The sequence below is a fragment of the Rutidosis leptorrhynchoides genome, unplaced genomic scaffold (genome assembly GCF_046630445.1).
Source record: "Rutidosis leptorrhynchoides isolate AG116_Rl617_1_P2 unplaced genomic scaffold, CSIRO_AGI_Rlap_v1 contig7, whole genome shotgun sequence".
Classification (NCBI taxonomy): Eukaryota; Viridiplantae; Streptophyta; class Magnoliopsida; order Asterales; family Asteraceae; genus Rutidosis; species Rutidosis leptorrhynchoides.
Genome location: NW_027266863.1, coordinates 85,483 through 111,576, shown reverse-complemented (window position 1 = coordinate 111,576; position 26,094 = coordinate 85,483). Strand labels below are relative to the sequence as shown.

Here is a 26,094-nt window from a genome sequence, read left to right as displayed (position 1 = left end):
CAAAAGTTCAGAGTCTCTATACTGAGCTTTGTTACTACAACAATGGATCTAGAAAAATCCATTCTTTTCTAACCCAAACAACAAGAAGCAGAGAGAGCAACCAACCCTATAGATTGATCTGAGAAGATGTTCCTCCGTGCAATCGGACGGCCATTAATGGCCAAAGTGAAGCAGACGACGGGGATCGTCGGACTCGACGTGGTCCCCAACGCGAGGGAGGTGTTGATTAACTTATACAACAAAACCCTAAAGGAGATCCAGGCCGTCCCCGAAGACGAAGGTTATCGAAAGGCCGTCGAGAGCTTCACGCGCCACCGCCTTCAGGTGTGTAAAGAGGAAGAGGATTGGGAAGCTATTGAGAAAAAGCTTGGCTGTGGCCAAGTTGAGGAGCTTATCGAAGAGGCTCAAGATGAACTTACGCTCATCGGGAAGATGATCGGTTCGGTTTCCAATCCCTCATGGCATTGCTTAATTATGTTTTTAAATTGGCTTGCACACTTTTTATTTATATTGTCAGGAAATGAATTCGTTTGTCTGTCATGTCGATTTTGTACTCATTTTAAAGAATTCGTGTAATGCTGTTTGTGGTATGGTTTAGAGGCTTATTGGATTTGATTGGCAGTAAAAATCATTGGGTATCGGTTTCAAGTTTGGATTTTTTCCGCTATAAGTTCATTTGATTGCTGTTTGGGATTTTTTAAAGTGGATATTTGATCTTCGGATCTCTCAGGAGAATAATTAAGGGATAAGGAAGCAGTTACTTAGCATGTGTTTCTATTTGAGCTAAATTCTGGTCTATGATTTAATGTGGCTCTTATGAATTATTCCATAATAATTTAAAAGAGTGCATATCATGATGTTAAATGACATGTCCGATAGTGTACTGGCTTTGATCGGCAGTTGTTGAAAATGTGTTTCGGCTATACAGTAATTGTTTCCATCCATTCTAAAAATGAAAGTTCACTGCCTATCAGTTGGAAGTTAGGATTTTTCACTAGTAGGTTCATGTGAAGTCTGTTTGACAGTTTGTTATAGTGAATATTTGGTTGTCAGGGTCTTGGAGGTGAATAATCAAGGGAAAAGTAAGCATTCACTTTAAATAAATTGATTCTAATTCAGCAAGTTAAAATATTGACCATTTTGAGGACTGTTCATCTATAGTTTGACGACTGATTACTGTTGTTTTAACATCTGGATTGGCCCTTTCCTATGTAAAACATGAAATTTTCCATATTGTACTGGTAAACCAGTGGTCGTATAGAGTTTGGCAGCTCATTACTTCTGATTCAAGGTCTGAACTCGCTCGTTCTTAGGTAAAACCATGAAAACCAGTGGCCCAAGCCTCACTCCCGGCCTTTCCTTCTATGTTATTCCTTCAATAAACCTTTTTGTTGTCTTTTGCATCGTGTTATGGTATGAAAACTCGTTAAGGATCACTTTAGCGAAGCCATTAAGGATCTTGTTAAATTTCGCGCTCAAATTTCTGCTTTAAGATTCAATATTAGGCCATGTTATTGGGGGTTTATTTGATATAGTTTGTTCATGACTAGGGGTTTGATTCTATCATTACAAGTTCTGTTTTTGACATTTTGTTTGACTTTGCAGAATGGGATCCTTGGGGTGTCCCTGATGACTATGAATGTGAGGTTATCGAGAACGATGCTCCAGTTCCGAAGCACGTTCCTTTGCACCGACCCGGCCCACTTCCCGAGGAATTCCACAAGACACTCGAGGCAATCACTTCACAGAAGGATGCGCCGGCGGTTACCTCCGGTGAATCGAAGCTAACGGAGTAGTGCTGCCGAAGTCATTCTGACTTGACAATTTCTCATTTCTGTTTGTTGTCATTTAAATATATGCATCTATGTGGTAGCAACGCATAGAGTTTGGTTTTTAAGGTCAAGGCTCAAAATCGAACTACTCAAATTTAATAATTTTGAGATGTAACATCATGTGTTAAGATTGAATTGGAATGGTTTTCATTTCTTATTTTTCTTGAATTTCAATCTTGGATTGGTGTTGAACACCAGAAATGATCATAAAAAGTTCATCGTTGAAGACGTTAAATTATCAATATGGGACTTGACTTGTTACACAAGACACATCATTCCCCATTTTACCTGGCCAACTTTTTTTAAAGTTGTTTTGCCCCCTCTAATGTTTTGATTTGTCAAAATAGTCCTTTCAGAGATAAAGCTAACAGCCTTATCCAACCATCATAAGGCCAACATAACTAGCTAGCTATCTATGGCTTCTTCTCTTCAACAATATTCATGGCTGACTTCTCCGAACACTATCTCCTCCTCTTCCTCAAAATCCACCACCTGCAAACACTTTGCCACTTCATTCAAGCCTCCATTCTCCGCCGCCGCTTCCTCCTCCTCCGGCTCCGAACCTTCGCCAGAAAAGGCACCAGAATCACCAGTGGACCCTGTTAAAGCAGCGTTTGAGAAAGCTAAGGCTTACAAGAATTTAGCTAAGTCGAGTTCTAAGCCGAAAACTGATCAAAGCCCACTTAAGGATTCTGCTGGAGGTTTGTAGAATTCTGTCTGTTATTGAATTTGGAATTGTTAATTGAGGAATTGAATTCATCCTGTTTTGGGAGAAAAAGGGATGAACATTCATGTTACTTGACCCAGCATTGTTTAAACATGTGATTATGAAATGTGAACAGCTACTTACCATAAATTTTGAAATGATTATATAATTTACCCAAAAAAACTTGTTACTAATTGCTAAAGTTGGTATATGGAGGCTAGCCTTACGTAAAAATCCTTTCCGTTATTTGTTTTTAAGGTCGGTATTATTTTGAGATAATCACTTATTGATGACAAGTCGACAACTTTTCTAGGCTTCAAACAGGAAAGTAAAGGTGTTTTGCAAAATGAGACTGTAGAGAAGGCTGATAAGAAAAAAAAGCTGACGATTTCGAGCATTGATTTCGTGGGCCTTAACTTTGCGGATAAGAAGATAGGCAGGGGATTGCCGGCAGGTTTGACTCCGGTAGAAGAACAATTTTCAGAAGGGGACTTGTCTGAGGTAGAGATTATTGTAGGAGACGCCAAGAACTTTGGGGATAATACAAAAACTTCAGAATCGGAGACTGTCCGAGAGGATAATTCAGATCTTTATAAGCCAAAGGTTTCTACTTGGGGAGTCTTTCCAAGACCTGGAAACATTTCCAAAACGGTATGAAGTTAATCCTCTAAAATCAATTGAGTTTCCTTTGGTTTGAAGTTTAATCAATTTATCTGGCCAAATTGATTCGTATGTTGTCAAGTTGTAATCTGTTTTCATATATGTAGTTTGGGGGCGGAAAAGTCATTCGTCCAGGGGACGTGCTGGAAACAGAAGAAGATAGAGCTGCCAAAGATGAACGAACGAGACAACTTGTTGCTGCTTACAAAAAGAAAGCTGGTTTAACTATTGATCAAAAACTAAAATCTGAATGTGAGAAGGTACGACACTTTTTTGGCTCTACCTTCACAACCTGGCTGATACTTTAAGAAATAATAGCTGAAGCTTAGGAATAGCATGAACCAGAAATATAGAGACCTTACAGCTGAAATTTGGCTGCAAGTTTGCTTACTTTGATCGGACTTTGGTTGGTGCCATTTAAATTTAAGTGGTTACCATTTCTATGACATCTGTAAATTATATAATTCATTTTGTCTGATTTAGGTATTGGTGATGGCAGGCATTACAGGATGGTGACAGATTAATGGACTCTGGGAAACTGAAGGAAGCTTTGCCATATTATGAAAAAGTTATAGATAAACTGCCATTTAAGGTATGTATCGATGTCTATATTGAGAAATTTCTCCCGAAACGAATGCGGAGAATGTTGAGATTGAACTGATGCATGATTTTATTTAGTTTGTAATCAAGCTCATCAAAGTCAAGACATGTGCTTCCTTTTTGTATCTTATTTTTCATATTCATTGCTTCTTGCCTGTATTTCCAATAAAAGCTAGAGTTGTTCATGTCTTCAACGGTTACAGTTTTCTTAACCAGAAAACTGTTTTTGCAGAGTGACCTGCATGGCTTGGCTGCTTTGCAATGGTCTATTTGTCTGGATTCATTAAACAGGTATTTTGTCAACCTCGTTGAATAGTAGTAGGATTAGCTGATTCCGGCACCATCATCAGAATTTCACAATTTGTTGATCCATTTTGGATTGGGAACGACTGATGCTAACGTATTTAGACGATTATGATTTACCATCATACGTTGCAAAAATTAGAAGAAGTATCTGTGACTGAATGATGAGTGTTGTTATTTTGATTTGCCTTGCACACTTAAAAATAGGTTAATAACTGAAACCTATGGCCATAATTTACAGGTCAAATGAGGCTCAAGTTATGTATAGGAAACTTCGGTCTCATCCAAATGTTAAAGTTAGCAAAAGAGCTAGGGAATTCGCTTTCAGTTTTCAGGTACGGTTTTTGGCCACTTTCCTGAGTCATTCATAGCATATGATATCACCTATAAGTTTCTCGTTACGATTCCTATGTGACAGGCCATGGAAATGATGAAGTTTAATACAAGTTCAAGTTCTTCATCAAGAAATACAGGCTATCAGAACTATTTTGAGGCCTTTATCGATGATAGAACCAACATTAGTCGACAAGAATCTGAGCTTGAAGGAACTCTGAATCAAGCCCTCCCTTATGTGATTTTCCTCATCTCTCCCATTGTCATGGTGTTAGTAATCGCTGTACAGAAAGGAAATATACAGTAAAGACTGCTAGTAGAATTGTACAAAATCATCGAAAGGCTTTCATTTTTCAATGCCATGTATCAATCAACTTCAAGATATTTTATTCAAAAAGTAGACAATTCATCTTTCCTCACAAGGTACTATAGAATACTAACCAAAGTGAGTCGAGACAAAACGGACCCTAAACGTCTTTCTTTAAAGTTGTTTGATGAGGATTACAATGTACCATGTGAGATAAAGTAAACGGGAAAAAGTCAACCGTTCAGCTTCTCTTTTGTTTCATACTAGCCTCATACATCTTCAATAAACCAGGTACCCTTTCCTCAAACTTGCTGATAAAACTTTTAAACCGTCCATCACTCTTTGTCAAATACGATACTCTATCCACTTTGACAAGCTTCTTCGACTCCAAAACCTTGAGAACATTGTATCTACGGCCGATCTTATCAACTGAATGGTTCAGAACAATTGGATGAGCAATTACATACTCTGGCTCGAGCTTCAAAACCTTGACGAAATAATCCATGCCAGCCCTGATCCTCTTCTCAGAAAGTGCCATACTGGAAGGGTATTTCTTAAACATAGACAATATATCTTCTTGAGTCCATCCCAGACTCTTATATACTTCACGTTTCTTCTTTAATGTACTTCCACTCTAACCAGCCAACACTCTTAAAGCATGAATAAATGTAGAGGACTTGAGATCGAGCCCTAATTCTTTAACAGAATTGTAATTCCGGATAAACAAATCAGGATTTGCCGTAAGAACCCTCGGGCCATACAAAAGCAAAGTGGCTATATTTTGAGTAGGAATTCCTCCTTTTTTCAGGAACTCAATGTTTGGTTCAATCTTTTATCCAAATCACTAGTCAACATCCAAATTCTACGCCTTACAGCTTTTACAACAAGATCATTGCTTCCTTGTATCTCCTTCAAAAACTCTAAACAAGGTTTAATCCTCTTACACAAACTGCTACGAATAATTACTGGGTGTGCTTCAATGAGATATGTTAAATCAGTACCTGTGCCAAGTACTCAAATTTTGGCTTTAGACTGTTTTCAACACTGCGCCCGAGGATGCTAGGAAACTTCTCGACTAATTTGCCGATCTGGGTTTTCTCGAATCCGAAAGATTTCAAGAACTCGATCACTGATGTTGAATTTCCAAGCTTCTTCTCGTCGAGTTTGAGCTTCTGGGCAGCTGAAAGGGCGGATTTTGATGAGAGCCCACATGAGTTTATGAGGAATTTAACTGTGATTGATGATGATTTCGACGAAATGCCAGTTGATGTTGATAAGAATCGCTTGTGAACTAGGGTTAGACAGATTTTTATTGGGAAAAATCTCATTTTGGACACCAAAGATCTCGTCTTGAAGTCAAAGACGCAGTGAGCCAGAATTTGAAAGAGGGAAGAATTTGGTTCGAATTAGGGCTTTTAAATTGGAGCTCTTTGAACTAATGTCATGAGTGGTTTACTAGTTTTACGAAATATTCAATAGGACCCCTTATATATATTTTGTTTCTTTTAAGTCCAAGGCTTTTATGGTAGGAAGAAAAAAACTATTTGATAACCCAAAAATATAAATACTCATACTCTTGCCCAAAAAATTCTCTCTCTCTCTCTCTCCCTCTCTCCCTCCTGCTCAATAGTGTCAGACTCGAATTCATTTTTCACAAAGAAGAACAAATCTGAAGCTCAAAATTGTTAGTCTAATTCACAAATTTTCTGAACAAGACAACTTATATATGAAGATGCAAGACTATGTGAAGTTTAAGAACTTTTTGGTTAGAAATATCAGATATGGAAATGGACAATATCTGTGTTGAATATGCAAGGACCTATCTTATTCATTGAGAGTGAGAGAGGACGTAAAGTAAATCAAGTCATGGATTCAATCAAACGAGTTAATGATGAGAAATCCAAACAAACTCCTAAGGATGAACATAAACTCCTAAGGTTTAATACTGTCACACAGACTTCTCCCGAGAATAGCAGGTATGCCAACAAGGAGCTCAACCAAAGTCGTACCTGTAAATCCATTTTGCGCTAGGTATTCCAACTTGGGCTTCAGATTGCTTTCAACTCGGAACACGAGGACGCGAGGAAATTTCTCGACCAATTTGGTGATGTGAGTCTCATCGAATCCGTTAGATTTCAAGAATTCGAGCACCGATCGAGGGTTTTCCAGTTTTTTCTCGTCGAGTTTGAGCTTTCGGGAAGTCGAAAGAGCAGATTTTGATGAGAGCCCACATGAGTTTATGAGGAATTGAACTGTGAATGACGATGATGATGATTCTTGCAAAGCTGATATCGACAAAAATCGCTTTGGAAATTGGGTTAGAAAATATTTCAATGGGAAAAATCTCATTTTGGACACCAAACAATCTCGTCTCGAAGTCGTTGAGACTGAAAGAGGGAAGGGTTCTTTTGCTCGAATATATGTTTGGACCCTGAATATATGTTTTGTTCATTTTTAACCCTAAGGCTTTTTCTAGTGGAAAAAAATATCTCTTTGATGACCAAAAAAATTATTTTTACTCTTCAAGAAAAATCTTATTGAGCCATGACATGACTAAAAAGCATTTTATGCTCTCACTCACATAAGGGAAAACCAAACTTGTTATCTACCTTGACATGATGAGGAATGTCAATGTAGTTGATTCAAAACTTACAATCTCCAAAACAAAATTAGATAATCTTAGGTTTAGGAATAGGATAACGTTTTGGCTAGAAATGTCAAATATTCATGGGACTATTACTACTCTTGCACTATGTTAAAACCTTCGTAATATGATAGTATGAACGAGAAAATTTCGAATTTGTTGTAAATCAGTCACAATTCAATAATTTTCTGTCCAGAAGATTGATCAAGTGCTGAGATAGTATGGACTAGAAACTTAAGTCCCAAGCAAATAAAGTTAGCAAAAGAAATGAGCAAAAGGGAATTCACATTTCTTTTACCAGGTTTTGGTAAGTTTTCTAAGTCAGTTCAAAGGACAAATATGTACCAAATGGGAAACTCCTCCCCAAAAATTAGTTAGTGAACCAAAATGATGATATAAGATCAAGTACCTCATAAGCAAAACGGACTATCAGAAGGAGCAAGACAATATCTTAACTTTAGGAACGAGACAAATTTTTTGGCTAGAAATATCAACTATATACTTTGACAATATCAACTATGGAAACAGACAATATCTGTGTGGAATATGCTACGACCTATCTTATTAATTGAGAGATTGCGACGTACCGTAAATCAAGTCATGGACTCAATCAAACGAGTAATGTTAATGATGAGAAATCCAAACAAACTACAAAAGACTAACTGGAAGAACATAAATCAGCAAAATTCAGATTCAAACCAAATCTGGGAAGAACAAGTACACGTAGTCAACAATTATTCGATTTCTCTAGTTTAGCAGTAGACTCGTACATTTTCAGTAAACCAGGTACCCTTTCCTCAAACTGGCTGGTAAAGATTTTAAATCGTTTTTCACTAACTATCAGATACGAAAGAAATTCATCCAATTTGACAAGCTTGTTCGACTCCAAAACCTTGAGAATATTGTATCTATGACCGATCTTAACAAGTGAATGGTGAAGAAGATTAGGACGAGCAGTTACATACTCGGGCTTGAACTCCAAAACCTTGACGAAAAAATCCACGCTTTCCCTGATTCTCTCCTCGGAAAGTGCCAAACAGGATGGATATGTCTTAAACATAGACAAGATACCTTCTTGAGTCCATCCCAAACTCTTGAATACTTGAAATTTCTTTTTTAATTTAGCTTCAGTCATCCGATTAGTCGCTCTAAGGACATAAATATATCGACTGGACTTGATACCAATGCCTAAATCATTAACAACGTTACAGTTATGAATAAAAGACTTAGGGTTTTCGGATAGTGTTCTTGGGAACAGAATCAATTTGTCTATATGACGAGCAGGAAGTCCTCTTTTGGTCAGAAAATCGATATTCTGTTTGAAATTCTTATTAAAACCAGATGTGAATAGCCAGCCACTGCGCTTCAGGACTCTAATAATAAAGTCACTGCTTCTATCTATCTCCTTTAACAACTCAAACATAGGTTTAATACTGTCACACAGACTTTTGTGGAGAATAGTAGGTTTAGCTACAACGCACTCAACCAAATTCGTACCTGTAATTCCATTTTGCGCAAAGTATTCCAATTTGGGCTTCAGATTGCTTTCAACTCGGCAACCGAGGACGGGAGGATATTTCTCGACCAATTTGGTGATGTGGGTTTCATCAAATCCGTTAGATTTCAAGAATTCGAGCACCGATCGAGTATTTTCCAGTTTTTTCTCGTCGAGTTTGAGCTTCTGGGAAGTCGAAAGGGCAGATTTTGACGAGAGCCCACATGAGTTTATGAGGAATTGAACTGCCAATGACGACGACGATGATGATTCTTTCAAAGGGAAACAGCTGATGTTGATAAGAATCGCTTCAGAAATTGGGTTAGAAAAATTTTCAATGTGGAAAATCTCATTCTGGACACCAAACAATCTCGTCTTGAAGTCGGAGTTGAAGTGAAAAGTGTGTGAGAAACTGAAAGAGGGAAGGGCTCTTTTGTTCGAATTAGGGATTTTAAATTGTTGTTATTTTTTAAAACATGTACCATTTGGTCCCTGAATATATGTTTTGTTCATTTTTTACCCTAAGGCTTTTCTAGTGGAAAAAATAAAAATAAAAAATCTCTTGATAACCAAAAAATATTTTACTCTTCAAGAAAAGTCCTCTGAAGTTGTTTGAGTTTCGTTTGGTTTGAAGTTTAATCAATTATTCTGGTTGAATTGATTCTTCATTTTGTATATTTGTATTATGTTTTCATATACTATCTCAGGTTCATAATAATCATGTGTAATAAGGATATTTTTGTGAAATATATATATTAAATTTTCTTAATTTGAGCAATACATCATGTATTGTATAGCTTAAGAAACGTCCGATAAAAAATACTCTCATTACTTTGATTGGATGCAAGTTTTTTTAGTTTGATTGGATAACTTTGGTGCCATTTAGATATAAGTCGTCACGATTTCTCTGACATCTGTAAGTTATATAATCCATTTTGTCTGATTTAGGTATTGGTGATGGCAGGCATTACAGGATGGTGACAGATTAATGGACTCTGGGAACTGAAGGAAGCTTTGCCGTATTATGAAAAAGTTATATATAAATTGCCATTTAAGGTATGTACGACAGACATCAATGGCTATATCGAGAAATTTCTTCTGAAATGTAAGCGGAGAATGTTGAGATTGAACCAATGCATGATTTTAGTTAGTTTGTAATCAAGCTCATCAAAGTCAAGACAAATGCCTCTATTCTGTATCTTATTTTAGATATTTATTGCTTCTTGCCTGTGTTTCCAATAAAACCTAGGAATACCTTTAGTTGTTAAGATCTTCAATGGTTACAATATTCTGAACCAGAAAACTGTCTTTGCAGAGTGAACTTCATGGCTTGGCTGCTTTGCAATGGTCTATTTGTCAGGATTCACACTAAAAGCTATTTTATCAACCTCATTGCACAGAATTCACAATTAGTCGATTCCGACACCATTATCAGAATTTTACAATTTGTTGAGAAAATTTTGAGCAGGAACGACTGCATGCTAACATATTTAGACGATACTGAGTTACCGTCATATGTTGCGAAAATTGAAACAAGTATCCGTGACTGAATGACGAGGGTTGATATTTTGATTTGCATTGCACACTTAAAAATAGGTTAATGACTGAACCTAAGGCTATAATTTACAGGTCCAATGATGCTCAAGTTATGCATGAGAAACTTCGGTCTCATCCAACTGTTGAAGTTAGCAAAAGAGCTAGGGAATTAGCATTCAGTCTTCAGGTACGTGTTTTGGCCACTTCTCTAAGTCATTTAAAGGCCAACGACCAAATGGGAACTCCTTCGTGATTTGTGAATAACACAATTTTATTTGTGGTTTAACTCGAAGCATATTGTTATATCAGTGGTTACAATTCCTATGACAGGCCATGGAAATGATGAAGTTTTAATACAAGTTCCAGTTCTTCATCAAGTAATACAGGCTATCACAACTATTTTGAGACATTTATCGACGATAAAACCAACATTAGTCGAAAAGAAACTGAGCTTGAAGGAACTCTGAATCAGGCCCTCCCGGCCTCTCCTATGTGATGTAATTTTCCTCATATCTCCCATTGGCATAGTGTTAGTAATACTGCTAGCTTGTATAAAAAAACTAAAAGCACTCATTTTTCATTGCCATGTATGTATCAACTTCAAGATAAATTCAATAAAAACTAGATAATCCATCTTTCCTTAAAAGTAATTCTTTAAAGTTGTTTGATGAGCATTACAACGTACCATGTTAGAATAAATAAATGGGAAAAAGTCAACAATCCTTCAGCTTTTCTTTTGTTTCGCTAGCCTCATACATCTTCAATAAACCAGGTACCCTTTCCTCAAACTTGCTGATCGAACTTTTAAATCGTTCTTCACTCGTTGTCAAATGTGAAGTTACTCTATCCACTTTGACAAGCTTCTTCGACTCCAAAACCTTGAGAATTTTGTATCTATGACTGATCTTAGCAAGTGAAACGCTCAGAAAACCTGGACGAGCAATTACATACTCTGGCTCAAACTTCAAAAACCTTTACGAAATAATCCATGCTTTCCCTGATTCTCTCCTCGGAAAGCGCAAAATAGTATGGGTGTTTCTTAAGCATAGACAAGATACCTTCTTGAGTCCATCCCAGACTCTTGAATACTTGAAATTTCTTCTTTAATGTAGCTTCAGTCATCTCACTAATCACTGAAAGGGCATAAATATATCCAAGGGACTTGATATCAAGGCCTAAATCTTGAACAGCGTTAGAATTACGAATAAAGGCCTCATTGTTTTTTTAATACTGTTCTTGGGAACATATGCAATCTGGGTATATGTCTAGCAGGAAGTCCTCTTTCGGTCAGAAAATCGATATTCTGTTTGAAATTTCTATCAAAATCAGAGGTGAAATGCCCCCATTGCGCTTTAGGACTCTAATAATAAAAAAGATGGTAGTAGTACATTTGATGGTGAGCTATATTTGCAAAAAAGAAATTTGGTTATTATATAAAAAAATTATTCGAAAATAATTTTAATTAATTATTAAAAAGTCCTATTCATAAAAATCAAAAAAAATAAATACAAAGATTTTCGAACAAACAGCCGCCTTTTTTACTAGTAAAACATCGATGAAAAACCACTAGGGTGTGTCTAAATCCACTATTCCAAAGTCTAAATCCACTATATTTTAATTGAATTGATTTTTTTATCCTTTTAATTCCATCTCTATATCTTTTAGCCTACTTCACTACTAAGTTTCCGCATTCAAAATCCTCTAACAATTATTTTAATACTAATAATTAAATTACACATTTCAATTTTCAACTCTATTTTTAGTTTATTATTTTTATATTATTTATAAATAAACTTTCTGAATTTAGGTATCTTAGACTAATTAATATCATTTTTTTATAATAAAATATCACCTTTTTTAACATTCATTTTTTATCGTATCATGTTTTGAAAAAATATTCATTATTATATAAGTTATTGTGTCATCATTTTTATGTTGGTATGTATCGCACTACTTAATGTTTTATTGAAAAATATTTTTATTTTAAGGTAATTTTTTTATATTGCATGGTTAAAATATTATTAACATCTGTATTAAACTTTAAAAGAGATTTTTTTTACATAAATAAATGTTAATTTAAAAGACTTCAAAGTTAATAAAAATGAGTAACTTTAATTGTAGGTCCAGCTAATTAAAAATTAATTGCATTAGATTTTGTAGCAAGTAACTATAAATAAAAATAAAATTAAAGGATATAAATATCATTTAAATTAAAGGATATAAATATCATTTAAATTAAAATATAGTGAATTTAGACTTTGGAGTAGTGGATTTAGACCCACCCACCTTTTTACTCGTAAACCGTAGTTATTTTAGTATATGGTTTTAATTTTTGTTTATTTTCTGTTCTTCTAGGTGGAGAAAAGATAAGTGAGCTGTCAAACTTTTTTATGAATCGAATAATACGTGTCACAAATATATTGGTTCGTTATTTGATTAGGTATGAGTCGGAGCCCACGATGCCAAATAGCGCCACATGCGAAAAGTTAATGGTAAAGTGGTACGTTTGGTCGCTATCGAAAAACGTTAAATTTTTTTGACTAATAAAGATATGAGTGGGATGAAAAAAATTGTTATTGATGAAACGTGAGGGACCGAAAGTTGGGTTTCTCGGAAAAAAAGTACTCCCCCGTATATAAATAGATGACGTTTTTGGAGAATTTTTTTGTCTTCAAATAGTTGACGCTTTTAGAGTTTCAATATAAATTTTACATATTTATCTTTTCTCTTTCTTTCCACTAAAATAAAAAAAAAAAGTGAGAATATTATTTAAATAAAAGAAAAAAGGGATAAACCAATAAAATGAAGATAAATTTTATCTTGAAAATAGTGACATTGATATTGCCAAAACACTTCAAAATGTCATCTAAAAGAATACAGAGGAGCAACTCTTTGATAACAAAAAAAAAATGTTTTACTCAAGAAAAATCATATTGAGCCATGACACGACTAAAAATTATTTTATGCTATCACTCACATAAGAGAAAAACAAAACTTGTTATCTAAGGTGTGTCAATGTAATCGATTATGGTTTGTCCAAGTTAATTAAAGGGCACACAGAAAAAAAAAAAAAAAAAAAAAGGTAATCCATGATTCAAAACGGATAATCTTTAAACATATTGGATTATCTTAAGTTTAGGAACGGGCAACGTTTTTGCTAGAAATGTCAAATATGCATGGGACTATTAATGCTCTTGCACTATGTTAAAACCTTCCTAATATGATAGTATGAACGAGAAAATTTCGATTTTGTTGTAAATTAGTCACAATTCAATTCAATTTCTGTCCAGAAGATCGATCAAGTGCTGAGATAGCATGGACTAGAAACTTAAGTCCCAAGCAAATAAAGTTAGTAAAAGAAAAGATCTCTCAAGTTAAAAAGGCAAATTATGTACCACATTGGAAATTCCTCCCCAGATAAAAATAGATGGATAATCTTCCCAAAAATTGGTCAGTGAACCCAAATGATATGAGATCAAGTACCTCATAAGCAAAACAGACAATCAGAAGATGCAAGACGGTATCTGTAACTTTAGGAATGAGACAATTTTTTGGCTAGAAATATCAAATATGCATGGACTATTTATGAAAATAGACAATGTCTATGTTGAATCCGACCTACCTTAATTACTAAAGGAGAGTGAGAGAGAACCTAAAGTAGATCAAGTCATGGATCCTATCAAACGAGTAATGACGAAGATGAGAAATAGCAACATCCAAACAATCTCAAAAGATAAACAGGATGAATATAAACCACCGAAATTAAGAATAAAAACAAATGTGCGGAAATCAGGTCAACAATTATCTTATTTCTCTAGTTTAGCAGTACTCGCATACAATTTCAGTAAACCAGGTACCTTTTCCTCAAACAGGATGATAAAGCTTTTAAATCGTTTTCACAAACTGTCAGATACGAAAGAAATTCATCCAATTTGACAAGCTTGTTCGACTCCAAAACCTTGAGAATATTGAATCTACGGCCTATACTATATATTGTCGTGCACAACTTCAAAGCTTAAATATGTATGTACACCAGATCTAGACTTGATATATATATAGCCGCCAATATTTTAGCCTTCTGCTAATTTCAATCCGTTTACTCGCAATCGCAACCGCAAGTCTGTGGAGGCTAGGTCATCTCAGCATTGCTACAAGGGACAGCCTAAAGAGACGCAAAATGAATGTGGATCCCTTCTGCCCGGTATGTCAATCCAACTTAGAAAATGTTGCTCATCTTTTTCTTTGCTGCCCCTGGTCTTCCCAATTATGGAAATTGTTGCTACCTGATGTCGACATTGCTTCTTGGGCAAATGAAAATTTATTTTCCTGGTATATGCATATGTATTCTTTGCTCAACTTGGATAAATGGAATTTTCTTAATATACTGCTATGGACTATCTGGAAGCATCGTAACTCTGCTTGGGCTAACTCTGCATGCTCAAGGCCTCTCTCGGCTTTCCTATCGGCAAAACAAATCCTAGAAGATCTAACATCATCTCAGAATTCAGTTCCATCCCCACCGATCTCTAGAGCATCCTGGATTCCTCCTGGACTGGGCGTCATAAAAATCAACTCAGATGCTGCTCTCTTCATGGATTCTGGCTTCTGGGGACTTGCAGCTGTCTCAAGAGACGATAAGGGTTATTCAATCTCACTTTTCCAGGTTTGAACCTGGTATTATGGATATCTACATAGCGGAAGCTACCGCGATTCTCTTGGGAGTTTCTATTGCTCTCTCTGCCGGCTATTCCAAGGTTATTTTTGAGTCAGATGCTCTTATTGTGATTAAAGCCTTGAACTGTAGTAGTATTTGTTACCTTAGCTGTAGGGACATTATTAGCAGGTTGAGAAGCTCAGTTTCTTCTTTTTCTACCTGCACTTTTGTATATGTTCCCAGATCAGGTAATCTTCTTGCCCATTCAATTGCTAATTTACGAATCAATGGTCAGGAAAGATTACCCTCTTCTGTAATGGCTATTGCCAGGCATGATTTGCAATAAAACTCCCATCCTTACATCAAAAAAAAGAATGGCAAAATAGACATTATCTGTGTTGAATCCACCACCTACCCTAATTACTAATCAAGTCATGGATCCTATCAAACGAGTAACTGCGATGATGAGAAATAGCAACATCCAAACAATCTCAAAAGATAAACAGAATGAATGAATATAAACCACCGAAATTAAGAATCAAAACAAAATGTGCAGAAATCAGGTCAACAATTGTCTTATTTATCTAGTTTAGCAGTACTCGCATACAATTTCGGTAAACCAGGTACCTTTTCCTCAAACTGGCTCATAAAGCTTCTAAATCGTTCTTCACTAACTGTCAGATACGAAAGAAATTTATCCAATTTGACAAGCTTGTTCGACTCCAAAACCTTGAGAATATTGTATCTACGGCCGATCTTATCAAGTGAATGGTAAAAAATACCAGGACGAGCAATTACATACTCGGGCTTCAACTTCAAAACCTTGACGAAATAATCCATGCATTCCCTGATTCTCTCCTCGGAAAGTCCCAAACAGAATGGGTGTTTCTTAAGCATGGACAAGATACCTTCTTGAGTCCATCCCAGACTCTTGAATACTTGAAATTTCTTCTTTAATGTAGCTTCATTCATCGAACTAAACACTGCAAGGGCATAAATATATCCAGGGGACTTGATATCAAGGCCTAAATCATTCACAGCATTAAAATTACGAATAAAAGACTCGTGCTTATGGGCTACTGTTGTTGGGCACATAAACACTCTGGCTATTTGACGAGCAGGAAGTTCTCTTTTGGTCAGAAAATCGATATTCTGTTTGAAATTCTTATCACGAGAACTGAAAATCCATTGATTGCGCTTTAGGACTCGAATAATAAAGTCATTGCTACTATCTATCTCCTTTAACAACTCAAACATAGGTTTAATACTGTCACGCAGACTTTTGTGGAGAATTCTAGGTTTCGCTACAACACAATCAACCAAAGCCGTACCTGTAATTCCATTTTGCGCAAAGTATTCCAATTTGGGCTTCAGATTGCTTTCAACTCGGCAACCGAGGACGGCAGGAAATTTCTGGACCAATTTGGTGATGTGGGTCTCATCGAATCCGTTAGATTTCAAGATTTGGATCACCGATCGAGGGTTTTCCAGTTTGTTCTCGTCGAGTTTGAGCTTTCGGGATGTCGAAAGAGCAGATTTTGATGAGAGCCCACATGAGTTTATGAGGAATTGAACTGCCAATGACGATGATGATGATGATTCTTGCAAAGCTGATGTTGATAAGAATCGCTTTGGAAATTCGGTAAGAAAATTTTTGAATGGGAAAAATCTCATTTTGGACTGGGTGAGACTGAGTCTGACTGGAGAGTGGAGACTGAAAGAGAGAAGAGTTTTGTTCGAATTAGGGATTAAGGATTTCAAATTGGAGTATATTTTAAGTAATGTCATTAATGGTTTATTACTCTTGCAAAATGTTCAATTGGGTGCCTCATATATATTTTTGTATTTTTCAAGTCTAAGTTTTTCTAATGGAAAAAAATATTTTACTCTTCAAGAAAATCCTTATTGAGCCATGAGATGACTAAAAATCATTTTATGCTCTCACTCACATGAGGGAAAACCAAGTTTCTTCTTTTAAAAGACATGCTTGGTGTACATCGTGCATAATATAGTATAATGTACGATTAATTTATACATATGGTGTACACAAAAAATGGTATACATCCAACACGGTTGTTCTTTAAAAGGGGAAAACAAACTTGAATTCTGATGTAGTCGATTCTGGTTTGTCCAAGTTAATTACACGGCCGATAGTAGATACATGATTCAAAATGGATATGCTTTGTTCCAAGTTGTCGGGAGCATGCTTTGATTTCGATTGCTTAGTTGTTTTTCTTTTTCATGCTTGAGGGAGTTTATACATGATTAATGTTTTGGATTAAAGTAATGTTAAAATTATTGGGTGTGGCTACCTTGAACTGTGCAAGACCAATTTGGCGTTTGGATACACCTCTCAAGATCTTGTCGACAATGAAAGGTCCGGTGAGCTCGAATCTCTGAAGCCCCAACCACCAAGCAGACCACATTCCTCGACCCAATCTCGCCACTTGTGTAGGATCGGAGTTGTTAGAAGTGTAGGAGAAGAGGTTGCTGAGAAATGCATAGGAGGAGATCGAGGTGGAGAGGATTATGAAGAGAGAGAGGAAAAAAGGGGGATCATTAGAAGTAATAGTCTCCAGATCTGATAACCGTCTCGAAATGGTAAACACATTGGCTTAATTTAACTAACTAAGCTGAATTTTATTTTCAAACCTTCATAATATGCTAGTATGAACGAGAAAATTTCGATTTTGTTGTAAATTAGTCACAATTCATTGCTCAAGTGCTGTGATAGTAAAGTATGAACAAGAATCTCAAGTCCCAAGCAAGTAAAGTTAACAAAAGAACAGAGCATATGGGAATTCACATTCCTTTCTCCAGGTTCCCGTAAGTTTTCTAAGTCAGTTTAAAGGCAAAATATGTACCAAATGGGAAACTCCTCCACAAAAATCGATCAGTGAACCCAAATGATACAAGATCAAGTACCTCATAAGCAAAACAGACTATCAAAAGATGCAAGACAATATCTGAACTTTAGGAATGAGACAATTTTTCGGCTAGAAATATCAACAGACGATATCTGTGTCGAATCCACCTACCTTAATTACCAATGGAGAGTAAGAGAGAACCTAAAGTAAATAAGTCATGGATTCAATCAGACGAGAATGACAAGGATGAGAAATTGCAAAATCCAAACAAACACAAACGATTAACATGATGTATAGAAACCAGCGGAATTCAGATTCAAAAACAAATGTAACAAAATCAGGTCAACGATTATCTTATTTCTCTAGTTTAGCAGTACTAACATACATTTTCAGTAAACCAGGTACCCTTTCCTCAAACTGGCTAATAAAACTTTTAAAGAGTTCTTCACTAATTGTCAGATACGAAAGAACTTCATCAAATTTAAGAAGCTTGTTCGACTCCAAAACCTTGAGAGTATTGTATCTACGACCGATCTTAGCAAGTGAATGGTAATAAAGCCCAGGACGAGCAATTACATACTCAGGCTTGAACTTCAAAACCTTGACGAAATAATCCATCCCTTCCCTGATTCTCTCCTCAGAAAGTCCCAAACAGAATGGGTACGTCTTAAACATAGACGAGACACCTTCTTCAGTCCATCCCAGACTCTTGAATACTTGAAATTTCTTCTTTAATGTAGCCTCACTCATCTGATTAATCACTCTAAGGACAGAAATACTTCCAGGGGACTTGATATCAAGGCCTAAATCATTAACAACCTTACAATTACGAATAAAAGACTCGGGGTTTTGGGATAGTGTTCTTGGGAACAGAAGCAACGTCGCTATATGACGAGCAGGAAGTCCTCTTTTGGTCAGAAATTCGATATTCTGCTTATAATTATTATCAAAATCAGAAGCGAAAATCCACGGATTGCGCTTAAGTACTTTAAGAATAAAGTCACTGCTTCTATCTAGCTCCTTTAAAAACTCAAACATAGGTTTAATACAGTCACGCAGACTTCTCCCGAGAATATGAGGTGTCTCTACAACGCACTCAACCAAATTCGTACCTGTAATTCCATTTTGCGCTAAGTATTCCAACTTGGGCTTCAGATTGGTTTCAACTCGGCTGACTAGGACGCGAGGACGCTTCTCGACCAATTTGGTGATGTGGGTCTCATCGAATCCGTTAGATTTCAAGAATTCGAGCACCGATCGAGAGTTTTCCAGTTTTTCTTCTTTGAGTTCGAGCTTTTGGGTTGTCGAAAGGGCAGATTTTGATGAGAGCCCACATGAGTTTATGAGGAATTGAACTGTGACCGATGAAGATGACGACTTTTGCAGAGGAACACCAGCTGATGTCGACAAAAATCGATTCGGAAATTGGGTTAGAAAATATTTGAATGGGAAAAATCTCATTTTGGACACCAAACAATCTCGTCGCCGCAGTGAGTGTGACTGTGTGAGAGACTGAAAGAGGGAAGAGTTCTTTTGATCGAATTAGGGCTTTCAAATTGGAGTGTTTTTAAGTAATGTCAGGAGTGGTATCTGTTTTTACAAAATATATTCAATTGGACCCCTGTTATTTGTTTTATTCATTTTAAGACGGAAGCTTTTCCAGTGGAAAATATAAATCGTATTTATAGAATTCCGAGTTGTAGGCTTGTTTCGAGTTTTTCCGACTTGTAGGCTCGTTTAGAGAATCTTTTGCGAGTTGTAGTACCTTGTTATCATTTATAACACCCCGAGTTGTAACCTTGTTTAAGTCATTCCGAGCTGTATAGTAGTTCATACTTCCTTCCCGAAGTGTAGGCTTTTTTGGAGTTGTATGCTCGTTTAGAGAATCTTTTGGGAGTTGTACCCTGTTATCATTTATAACACTCCGAGTTTTAAACTTGTTTATCATCCGAGTTGTAGCCTTGTTTAATCAGTTCCAAGTTGTAACCTTATTTAATCAATTCCGAGTAGTATCCTAGTTCAGTACTTACTTCACGAGTTGCAGGCTTGTTTCTTGTTGTTCCGAGTTGTACTACAGAATCTGACCTGTTTCATGATGAATTTGTGAATTCTTTTGGTCATTTCACTTTTTACTACAAATGGAAATTTTCCACAATTGAAATAGCTCTGATTTTGAAAATTTGACAAACCACTCAGTTGTCCACAGCTTTGAATGGTAAAACAAATCATGGATTTAATCAAACAAGTAATGATGACGATGAGAAATTGTAAACAAATTCCAAAAGATTAAGAGGATGAACATAAACCAGCGAAATCCATATTCAAAACAAACATGCCAAAACCAGGTACATTTTCATCAACACTGATCCTATATCTTTAGTTTCAGTAGACTCGTAAATTTTCAGTAAATCAGGAACCCTTTCCTCAAACTTGCTCATAAAACTTTTAAATCGTTTTTCACTAACTATCAGATACGAAAGAACCTCATCCACTTTGACAAGCTTGTTTGACTCCAAAACCTTGAGGACATTGTATCTACGATCGATCTTATCAAGCGAAAAGCTCAGAACTCCCGGATGAGCAATTACATACTTTAACTCAAACTTCAAAACCTTGACGAAATAATCTATGCCTTGTTTTAGTTTCTCCTCAGAAAGTGCAAAACATAATGGCGATTTCTTAAACATAGACAAAATATCTTCTTCAGTCCATCCCAGGCTCTGGAATACTCCAATTTTCTTCTTTAGTGTGCTTTTTCTAAATTGAATCATCACTATAAGGGCATAAACAAATGCTGGTGACTTTGGATCAATGCCTAATCCTTTAACAGCATTAAAACTACGAATAAAAGCATCTAGCTTGTTAAAATTTGGTATGGGCCTCGGCCCACTCACTTCACATCATGAGCCCATCTTCTATATCAATATCTGCCATCCACCATGCTTCTTCTTCTCTGACTGATTGAAACTACTACACCATGCTCTACAGCGGCACCACTATACCTCCTCTGATTTTTGGGCTGCTCACGCCATTGGGAATGGCTTCCCAATGGTGACTCTTCCACAAAATCATCACTCTTTGACCTACTTTAGATTGTTTTGCTGTAGTTAGATTTTCAATAACTTGTATAAGTATCTATCTCCTTTGATTTGTAATTTTGGGTTGTGTAGAATAAAATTAAGCTTTGCTCAAATTTGTTCTTCCGCTCCTAAATTTTAACATGGTATCTTGAGCTTTAGGTTCTTTCATTTGATCCTGATTTTTTTTTCCGTCTCGAGCTGATTTCCATGGCTTCTGACGTTAATATCTAAGTCGCACAGTCTTCGTTTTTTTTTGTTAAATTAAGGTTCACTTTGTTTTCCCAATTCTCTCTTTCAGCTCTCTGTTTCGTGGAGAGATAGAGATTACATAGAGAGATATAGAGAAGCTGCTTCAATCAGATCTGAATTCAACCATGGCGACGACGACGACAACTATTGCTACATCGAACGGCGTTGATTCGAAAACCAGCCACCTATAATCTCCTTAACGGAGATGGCTAATTCCGTCACCGAAATCCAGCAAGCTCACGCCCACATGCTCAAAACAGGTCTCTTCCACCACCAGTATAGAAACCGCCCTCCACGTTGTTCACCAGATGTTGCTCGACGAAGATGACGTGTCTCCTGATGAGTACACTTTCACTTTCGCTATGAAAGCTTGCGCTGGGTTTCGCAGCGTCAGAGAAGGTAAGCAACTCCATGCTCAAGTTTTTGAAGAATGGGGTCGTTTGGGATTCGTATGTTCAGAACACTTTGATTCTTGTTTATGGAAAATGTGGATGTTTCGAGTCTGCTCGCAACGTGCTCGATCAAATACCTGAAAGAGACGTCGTGTCGTGGAATGTGTTGTTAAGTGGTTACGTGGAATTGGGGTTGATGGAGCTAGCTCGAGAGTTGTTTATTGAAACGGAAGACGACTTTCATTTTGGTCGAAGAAGATGTTGGAAAATCCAACCCCAGTCGCACCTAATTCAGCCCCCGTCGTCAAGCGCTACGCGCCACCAAATCAGCGGAATCGTTCACTTAACCGCCAGAAATCCGGAGGATTCGATCGAGCAAGTGGTATTTATGCTAATGAGGGAGAGAAGAATCAACCTGCTGCTACAAGAAATTTCTCCGGGGATGCTGGGAGCAGTAGTTTCAGCAACGAGAATGCACGCCATACCTTGATTGGTTTAGAAGGGTGTTCTAGAAGTGATGCTGCACAACTTTTGAATGATCGTTGGTCAGCTACACTCCATCGATACAATGAAATGTCAGCAGACTCATCAAAAAGACCAGTTATGTATACTGGGAGCAGTGCATCAGCGTGGACACAATTCCGACTTCCTCATCAGCCTTCCTTTATCTGGCAAAAGGAAACCTGATCAGATCATTATTTTCAGGGATGGTGACAGTGAGTCCCAATTCAACCAAGTGCTTGAATACTTCCTAGAAGCTGCACTGAAAGATTTTGTGATTGGCCGTGTCGACCAGAAGCAATGGCATCCAGATTATCGTAGTCCTCGAGTTGCAATTTACATCTTGGTGCCATTCTGTTTTCGAAACTCCAACAAGGCAACAGCCATCTCCAATCTCTGTCCCTGTCAAAACTCAGCCCTATCCTCACCAATCGTTTTCGATCAGAAATTGCAAGCTCTTTCATATCAGCAACAACTTTCAAGTCAGCAACAAGTGAAATCTCAATACAACATAGCCAGAGCAGCCCTTCTGTCACAAGCTTCGTTCCCAACTCTTCAACAAGCCACACAGAAGAATCCAATATTCGAGCCAGGTATGAGGGTTGTCTTTCTGAAAATCCTGCTATTGTTGCATTGACTAAGTGTTCGGTCATTTATCCGAGTAGTACAGCTTGCTAAAATGAAGAGATAGGTTGTTGTTAGTCTTTGTTTTGGATTAGCTGGTTTGTGGACTGGTTTTGTTGCCGATTACCAAATGTTAGAACAACCTGTTATTGGCTTGTTTGAATACTGTTACACCTGCCTGGATCAGTGGTTGCTGCATTCCTGTATTTGGAAGGTTCAGTATTGCCTGATTCTTGTAGTCAAGTGGTTTAGTAGTTCTTCAGTCCTTGTTTTCAATTCCTTGTCGATTGGGTTTGAAGTGTATGCAAAGTACTCGATGATTGGTGTCTATCGGCTGCACTGGATTGCATCTTGCCGCCTATGATAGGTAATTATTTGATAGTAGTATATCAGGCATCGAATGGATGGTTTAGTAAAGCAGGATAATGTGATCATCAAAGAGTGACACCCCTGTTGTTCAACTTCCTGATGCAATCTCCGCTGCTACAATAATTGAAGCAAGTGCCCATGTGTTTTGCTTGAAGCATCGTCACGGATTTTTGCAACGTTCTTCCTCAGCTTCCTCATGTCCAAGCTCGACACCTACGACTTCTCTCCATTGTCGGCTTGAGGGGGTGTTAAAATTTGGTATGGGCCTCGGCCCACTCACTTCACATCATGAGCCCATCTTCTATATCAATATCTGCCATCCACCATGCTTCTTCTTCTCTGACTGATTGAAACTACTACACCATGCTCTACAGCGGCACCACTATACCTCCTCTGATTTTTGGGCTGCTCACGCCATTGGGAATGGCTTCCCAATGGTGACTCTTCCACAAAATCATCACTCTTTGACCTACTTTAGATTGTTTTGCTGTAGTTAGATTTTCAATAACTTGTTTTGGGTTGTGTAGAATAAAATTAAGCTTTGCTCAAATTTGTTCTTGCGCTCCTAAATTTTAACATAGCTTTCGGTTAAAACATTCTGTTTCCTTAGCAACGTTGTCATATTACTAGCAGGAACTCCTCCTTTCAACCAGTAAATCAATATTCGGTTTCAATCTTCTATCCAAATTAGAAGTCAAAAACCAGCTATTACGCTTTAATACCTTTATAACAAGATCATTGCTTCCCTCTATGCTACCCAGTTTCTCCTTCAGAAACTCAAAACAAGGTTTAATCTTGCGGTATAAACTCGCTCGAACGATACTCGGGTTTGAAATAATTAGTTCCTTTAAAAGCGTACCTTTGTATCCATTTTGTTAAAGGTATTCCCATTTGGGCTTCAGATTGCTTTCAACTCGGCAAAAGAGGACTGCAGGATGCTTCTCCACCAATTTGGTGATGTGGGTTTCATCGAATCCATTAGATTTCAGGAATTCGACCACGAACTGAGCATTTCCAAGCTTGTTCTTCTCGTCGAGTTTGAGCATCTGGGAAGTCGAAAGGGCGGATTTTGATGACAGCCCACATGAGTTTATGAGGAATTGAACTGTAAGTGACGATGATTCTCGCAAAGGGGAAGACGATACAGCAGTTGATGAGAATCGCTTTTGAATTAGGGTTAGAAAGTTCTAAATTGGGAAGTGTTTCATTTTGGACAGCAGAAGAATCTCGTCTGTTAGTCGGATTTTGTTTTGAATTAGGGGTTTCAAACTGGAAGTCTTTATATATGCAAAGTTATTGAAGGGTATAATGGTCATAAACAATGCAAAATGTTCTTTTAGATCCCTAAATTATATTTGTGCAGTTTTCAGCCTAAAAGTTTCAAGTGAGGTAAAAAATCTTCTTTGATAACCAATGCTACAATTTCTTGTTCAACAAAATCTTCTTGAGAGTCGAGTCACTCAATTGAAACTTACTCCTTCCGTTCATAGATGCAAATTTTTCAATAAAAATTATATGTAAAAATTTATATCTATTTTGAGATGGAAGTAGTATTAAACAGTGAGATGCTTCGACATTCACTCTAGATACAATATGTATATAAACCCCTAATTTAGTATGTGAATAAAGTGAGAAAATAAATTGACCCAACTACAATAACTTCTAATGAAAAGTCTCTATTCGAGTTCGTAGTTTCCAACTCGAATACTCATTGTGAATTCCAGGCCATGTCAGACTAATTACGACTTACAAACCACTTCATAATGGTCAAGTGAAGCTACCCACATTGTCAATTTAAACTAATCTTATTCAGATTACCGAATTGGAAATTTAAAGCATGAACAGTAAAGATGAACCCTAAAAATTATGAACTTTTGATAGAAAGAATTATACGTCAATTCCAAGATATGTCAATGATCTTGACCTTATCCTAAGTCTGCTCCATGGTCGCCTGACCTCCGCCAAATCGTTCTCCGGCCGGTAGAACGTCATTTTTGTTTTCTTCAGACGAACCTCAAGGTTTGCTTCTGCTACACCAAGGTTCCTGAGATTTTGACGACCAGTTCTTCTTCCATGTTCATCTTTTAAATGCATTGTTTTGATTTCTCTACCTTCAAAACCTTCATAAATAACCTCAAGATCGTCTTCTCAATTAAATTGGTCGAGATCATCTTCTTCTTTACGGCTTTCTTTCTTTTCAAATTTGCTTGCTTCTTCTGCAAGTCACCATTATTAAAATTGAATTGAACTTTTAGTTATGCACGTAAGAGCAATTTTTGGATAAAAATAATTAAATTAATTTAAAATAGAATAAAAATATTGACAGGGAAGAATTTAATAATAAAATTAATTGGGTTAAGTTAACTAGTATAGTTAAGATTGAGTTGGAACTAACTAATCCATTTGAATTATTTCCATTTTAAGATTCTTAATGAGTACAAATTTATAAAAATCCATGTTTTATTTTTTTATAATAGAGTTCAATAACAAAGAAATTGAAAAAAACTTTGTGCAGTTCATATTGTTTCGTACGCTAACAGTTAAAATGAAACATTAGTCTCATATTAATTGGTCCTGAGATATTCGGAAAGACCTAAAAATAACAAAAAAATTGGAGAAAAAATCTAAAGAAATCTTAATTATTTATCTTGATACTAACATTCTTGATTATTGATTTTCAAAAAAAAAAAAACATTCTTGATTACTTATCTCGACACTAACACGTTATCATGTTTTTTCCTCCTATGCTATAAATTTTTGTTTTCTTTTTGATAGCCTAAAGAATTCTATTCACATAAGAAATTAGTTATTAAAGTCAACTTAGATTAAAAATCTCATTAAAAAAACGTGCCCCCACGATCAATTTGTTTCATTAAGAATGTCAATGGCCAATGATCAAGGTCATTTAGTTACAGAAAAAAAATAACTATCAATAAAAAAGA

General features: G+C 36.6%; 6 protein-coding genes across 6 annotated transcripts; 3 read left to right on the top strand and 3 right to left on the bottom strand.

The window, feature by feature from the left end:
• The first annotated feature begins 126 nt into the window (after positions 1–126).
• Positions 127–1,796, top strand: LOC139885019 (probable NADH dehydrogenase [ubiquinone] 1 alpha subcomplex subunit 5, mitochondrial). Its single transcript, XM_071868973.1, has 2 exons — positions 127–439; positions 1,606–1,796. The coding sequence occupies exons 1-2, from the start codon at positions 127–129 to the stop codon at positions 1,794–1,796; spliced, it is 504 nt and encodes a 167-aa protein (XP_071725074.1).
• Positions 1,797–2,247: 451 nt separating this feature from the next.
• On the top strand, positions 2,248–4,741 carry LOC139885032 (uncharacterized). The gene is made up of 7 exons (XM_071868986.1): positions 2,248–2,533; positions 2,852–3,189; positions 3,306–3,458; positions 3,698–3,790; positions 4,031–4,089; positions 4,343–4,436; positions 4,520–4,741. Exons 1-7 carry the CDS (start codon positions 2,248–2,250, stop codon positions 4,739–4,741), a joined length of 1,245 nt encoding a protein of 414 aa, XP_071725087.1.
• A 3,371-nt stretch (positions 4,742–8,112) lies between these two features.
• LOC139885031 (uncharacterized) lies at positions 8,113–10,395 on the bottom strand. The gene is made up of 2 exons (XM_071868985.1): positions 10,390–10,395; positions 8,113–9,234 (listed from the first exon to the last, which is right to left on the bottom strand). The coding sequence occupies exons 1-2, from the start codon at positions 10,393–10,395 to the stop codon at positions 8,113–8,115; spliced, it is 1,128 nt and encodes a 375-aa protein (XP_071725086.1).
• A 5,251-nt stretch (positions 10,396–15,646) lies between these two features.
• Positions 15,647–16,744, bottom strand: LOC139885030 (transcription termination factor MTERF8, chloroplastic-like). The gene has a single exon (XM_071868984.1). It carries the CDS (start codon positions 16,742–16,744, stop codon positions 15,647–15,649), a length of 1,098 nt encoding a protein of 365 aa, XP_071725085.1.
• A 1,547-nt stretch (positions 16,745–18,291) lies between these two features.
• LOC139885029 (uncharacterized) lies at positions 18,292–19,398 on the bottom strand. Its single transcript, XM_071868983.1, has one exon. It carries the CDS (start codon positions 19,396–19,398, stop codon positions 18,292–18,294), a length of 1,107 nt encoding a protein of 368 aa, XP_071725084.1.
• Positions 19,399–21,916: 2,518 nt separating this feature from the next.
• LOC139885028 (uncharacterized) lies at positions 21,917–22,345 on the top strand. The gene has a single exon (XM_071868981.1). It carries the CDS (start codon positions 21,917–21,919, stop codon positions 22,343–22,345), a length of 429 nt encoding a protein of 142 aa, XP_071725082.1.
• Positions 22,346–26,094: the final 3,749 nt, after the last annotated feature.

Excerpts from the sequence above, each read along its gene's own strand:
- LOC139885030 (XM_071868984.1), bottom strand. The coding sequence starts at position 16,744 with ATGAGATTTTTCCCATTCAAAAATTTTCTTACCGAATTTCCAAAGCGA.
- LOC139885032 (XM_071868986.1), top strand. The coding sequence starts at position 2,248 with ATGGCTTCTTCTCTTCAACAATATTCATGGCTGACTTCTCCGAACACT. Across the intron at positions 2,534-2,851 it reads ACTTAAGGATTCTGCTGGAG|GCTTCAAACAGGAAAGTAAA; the intron begins GTTTGTAGAATT and ends CAACTTTTCTAG. Across the intron at positions 4,437-4,519 it reads AATTCGCTTTCAGTTTTCAG|GCCATGGAAATGATGAAGTT; the intron begins GTACGGTTTTTG and ends CCTATGTGACAG.
- LOC139885029 (XM_071868983.1), bottom strand. The coding sequence starts at position 19,398 with ATGAGATTTTTCCCATTCAAATATTTTCTAACCCAATTTCCGAATCGA.
- LOC139885019 (XM_071868973.1), top strand. The coding sequence starts at position 127 with ATGTTCCTCCGTGCAATCGGACGGCCATTAATGGCCAAAGTGAAGCAG. Across the intron at positions 440-1,605 it reads GCTCATCGGGAAGATGATCG|AATGGGATCCTTGGGGTGTC; the intron begins GTTCGGTTTCCA and ends TTGACTTTGCAG.
- LOC139885028 (XM_071868981.1), top strand. The coding sequence starts at position 21,917 with ATGTTGGAAAATCCAACCCCAGTCGCACCTAATTCAGCCCCCGTCGTC.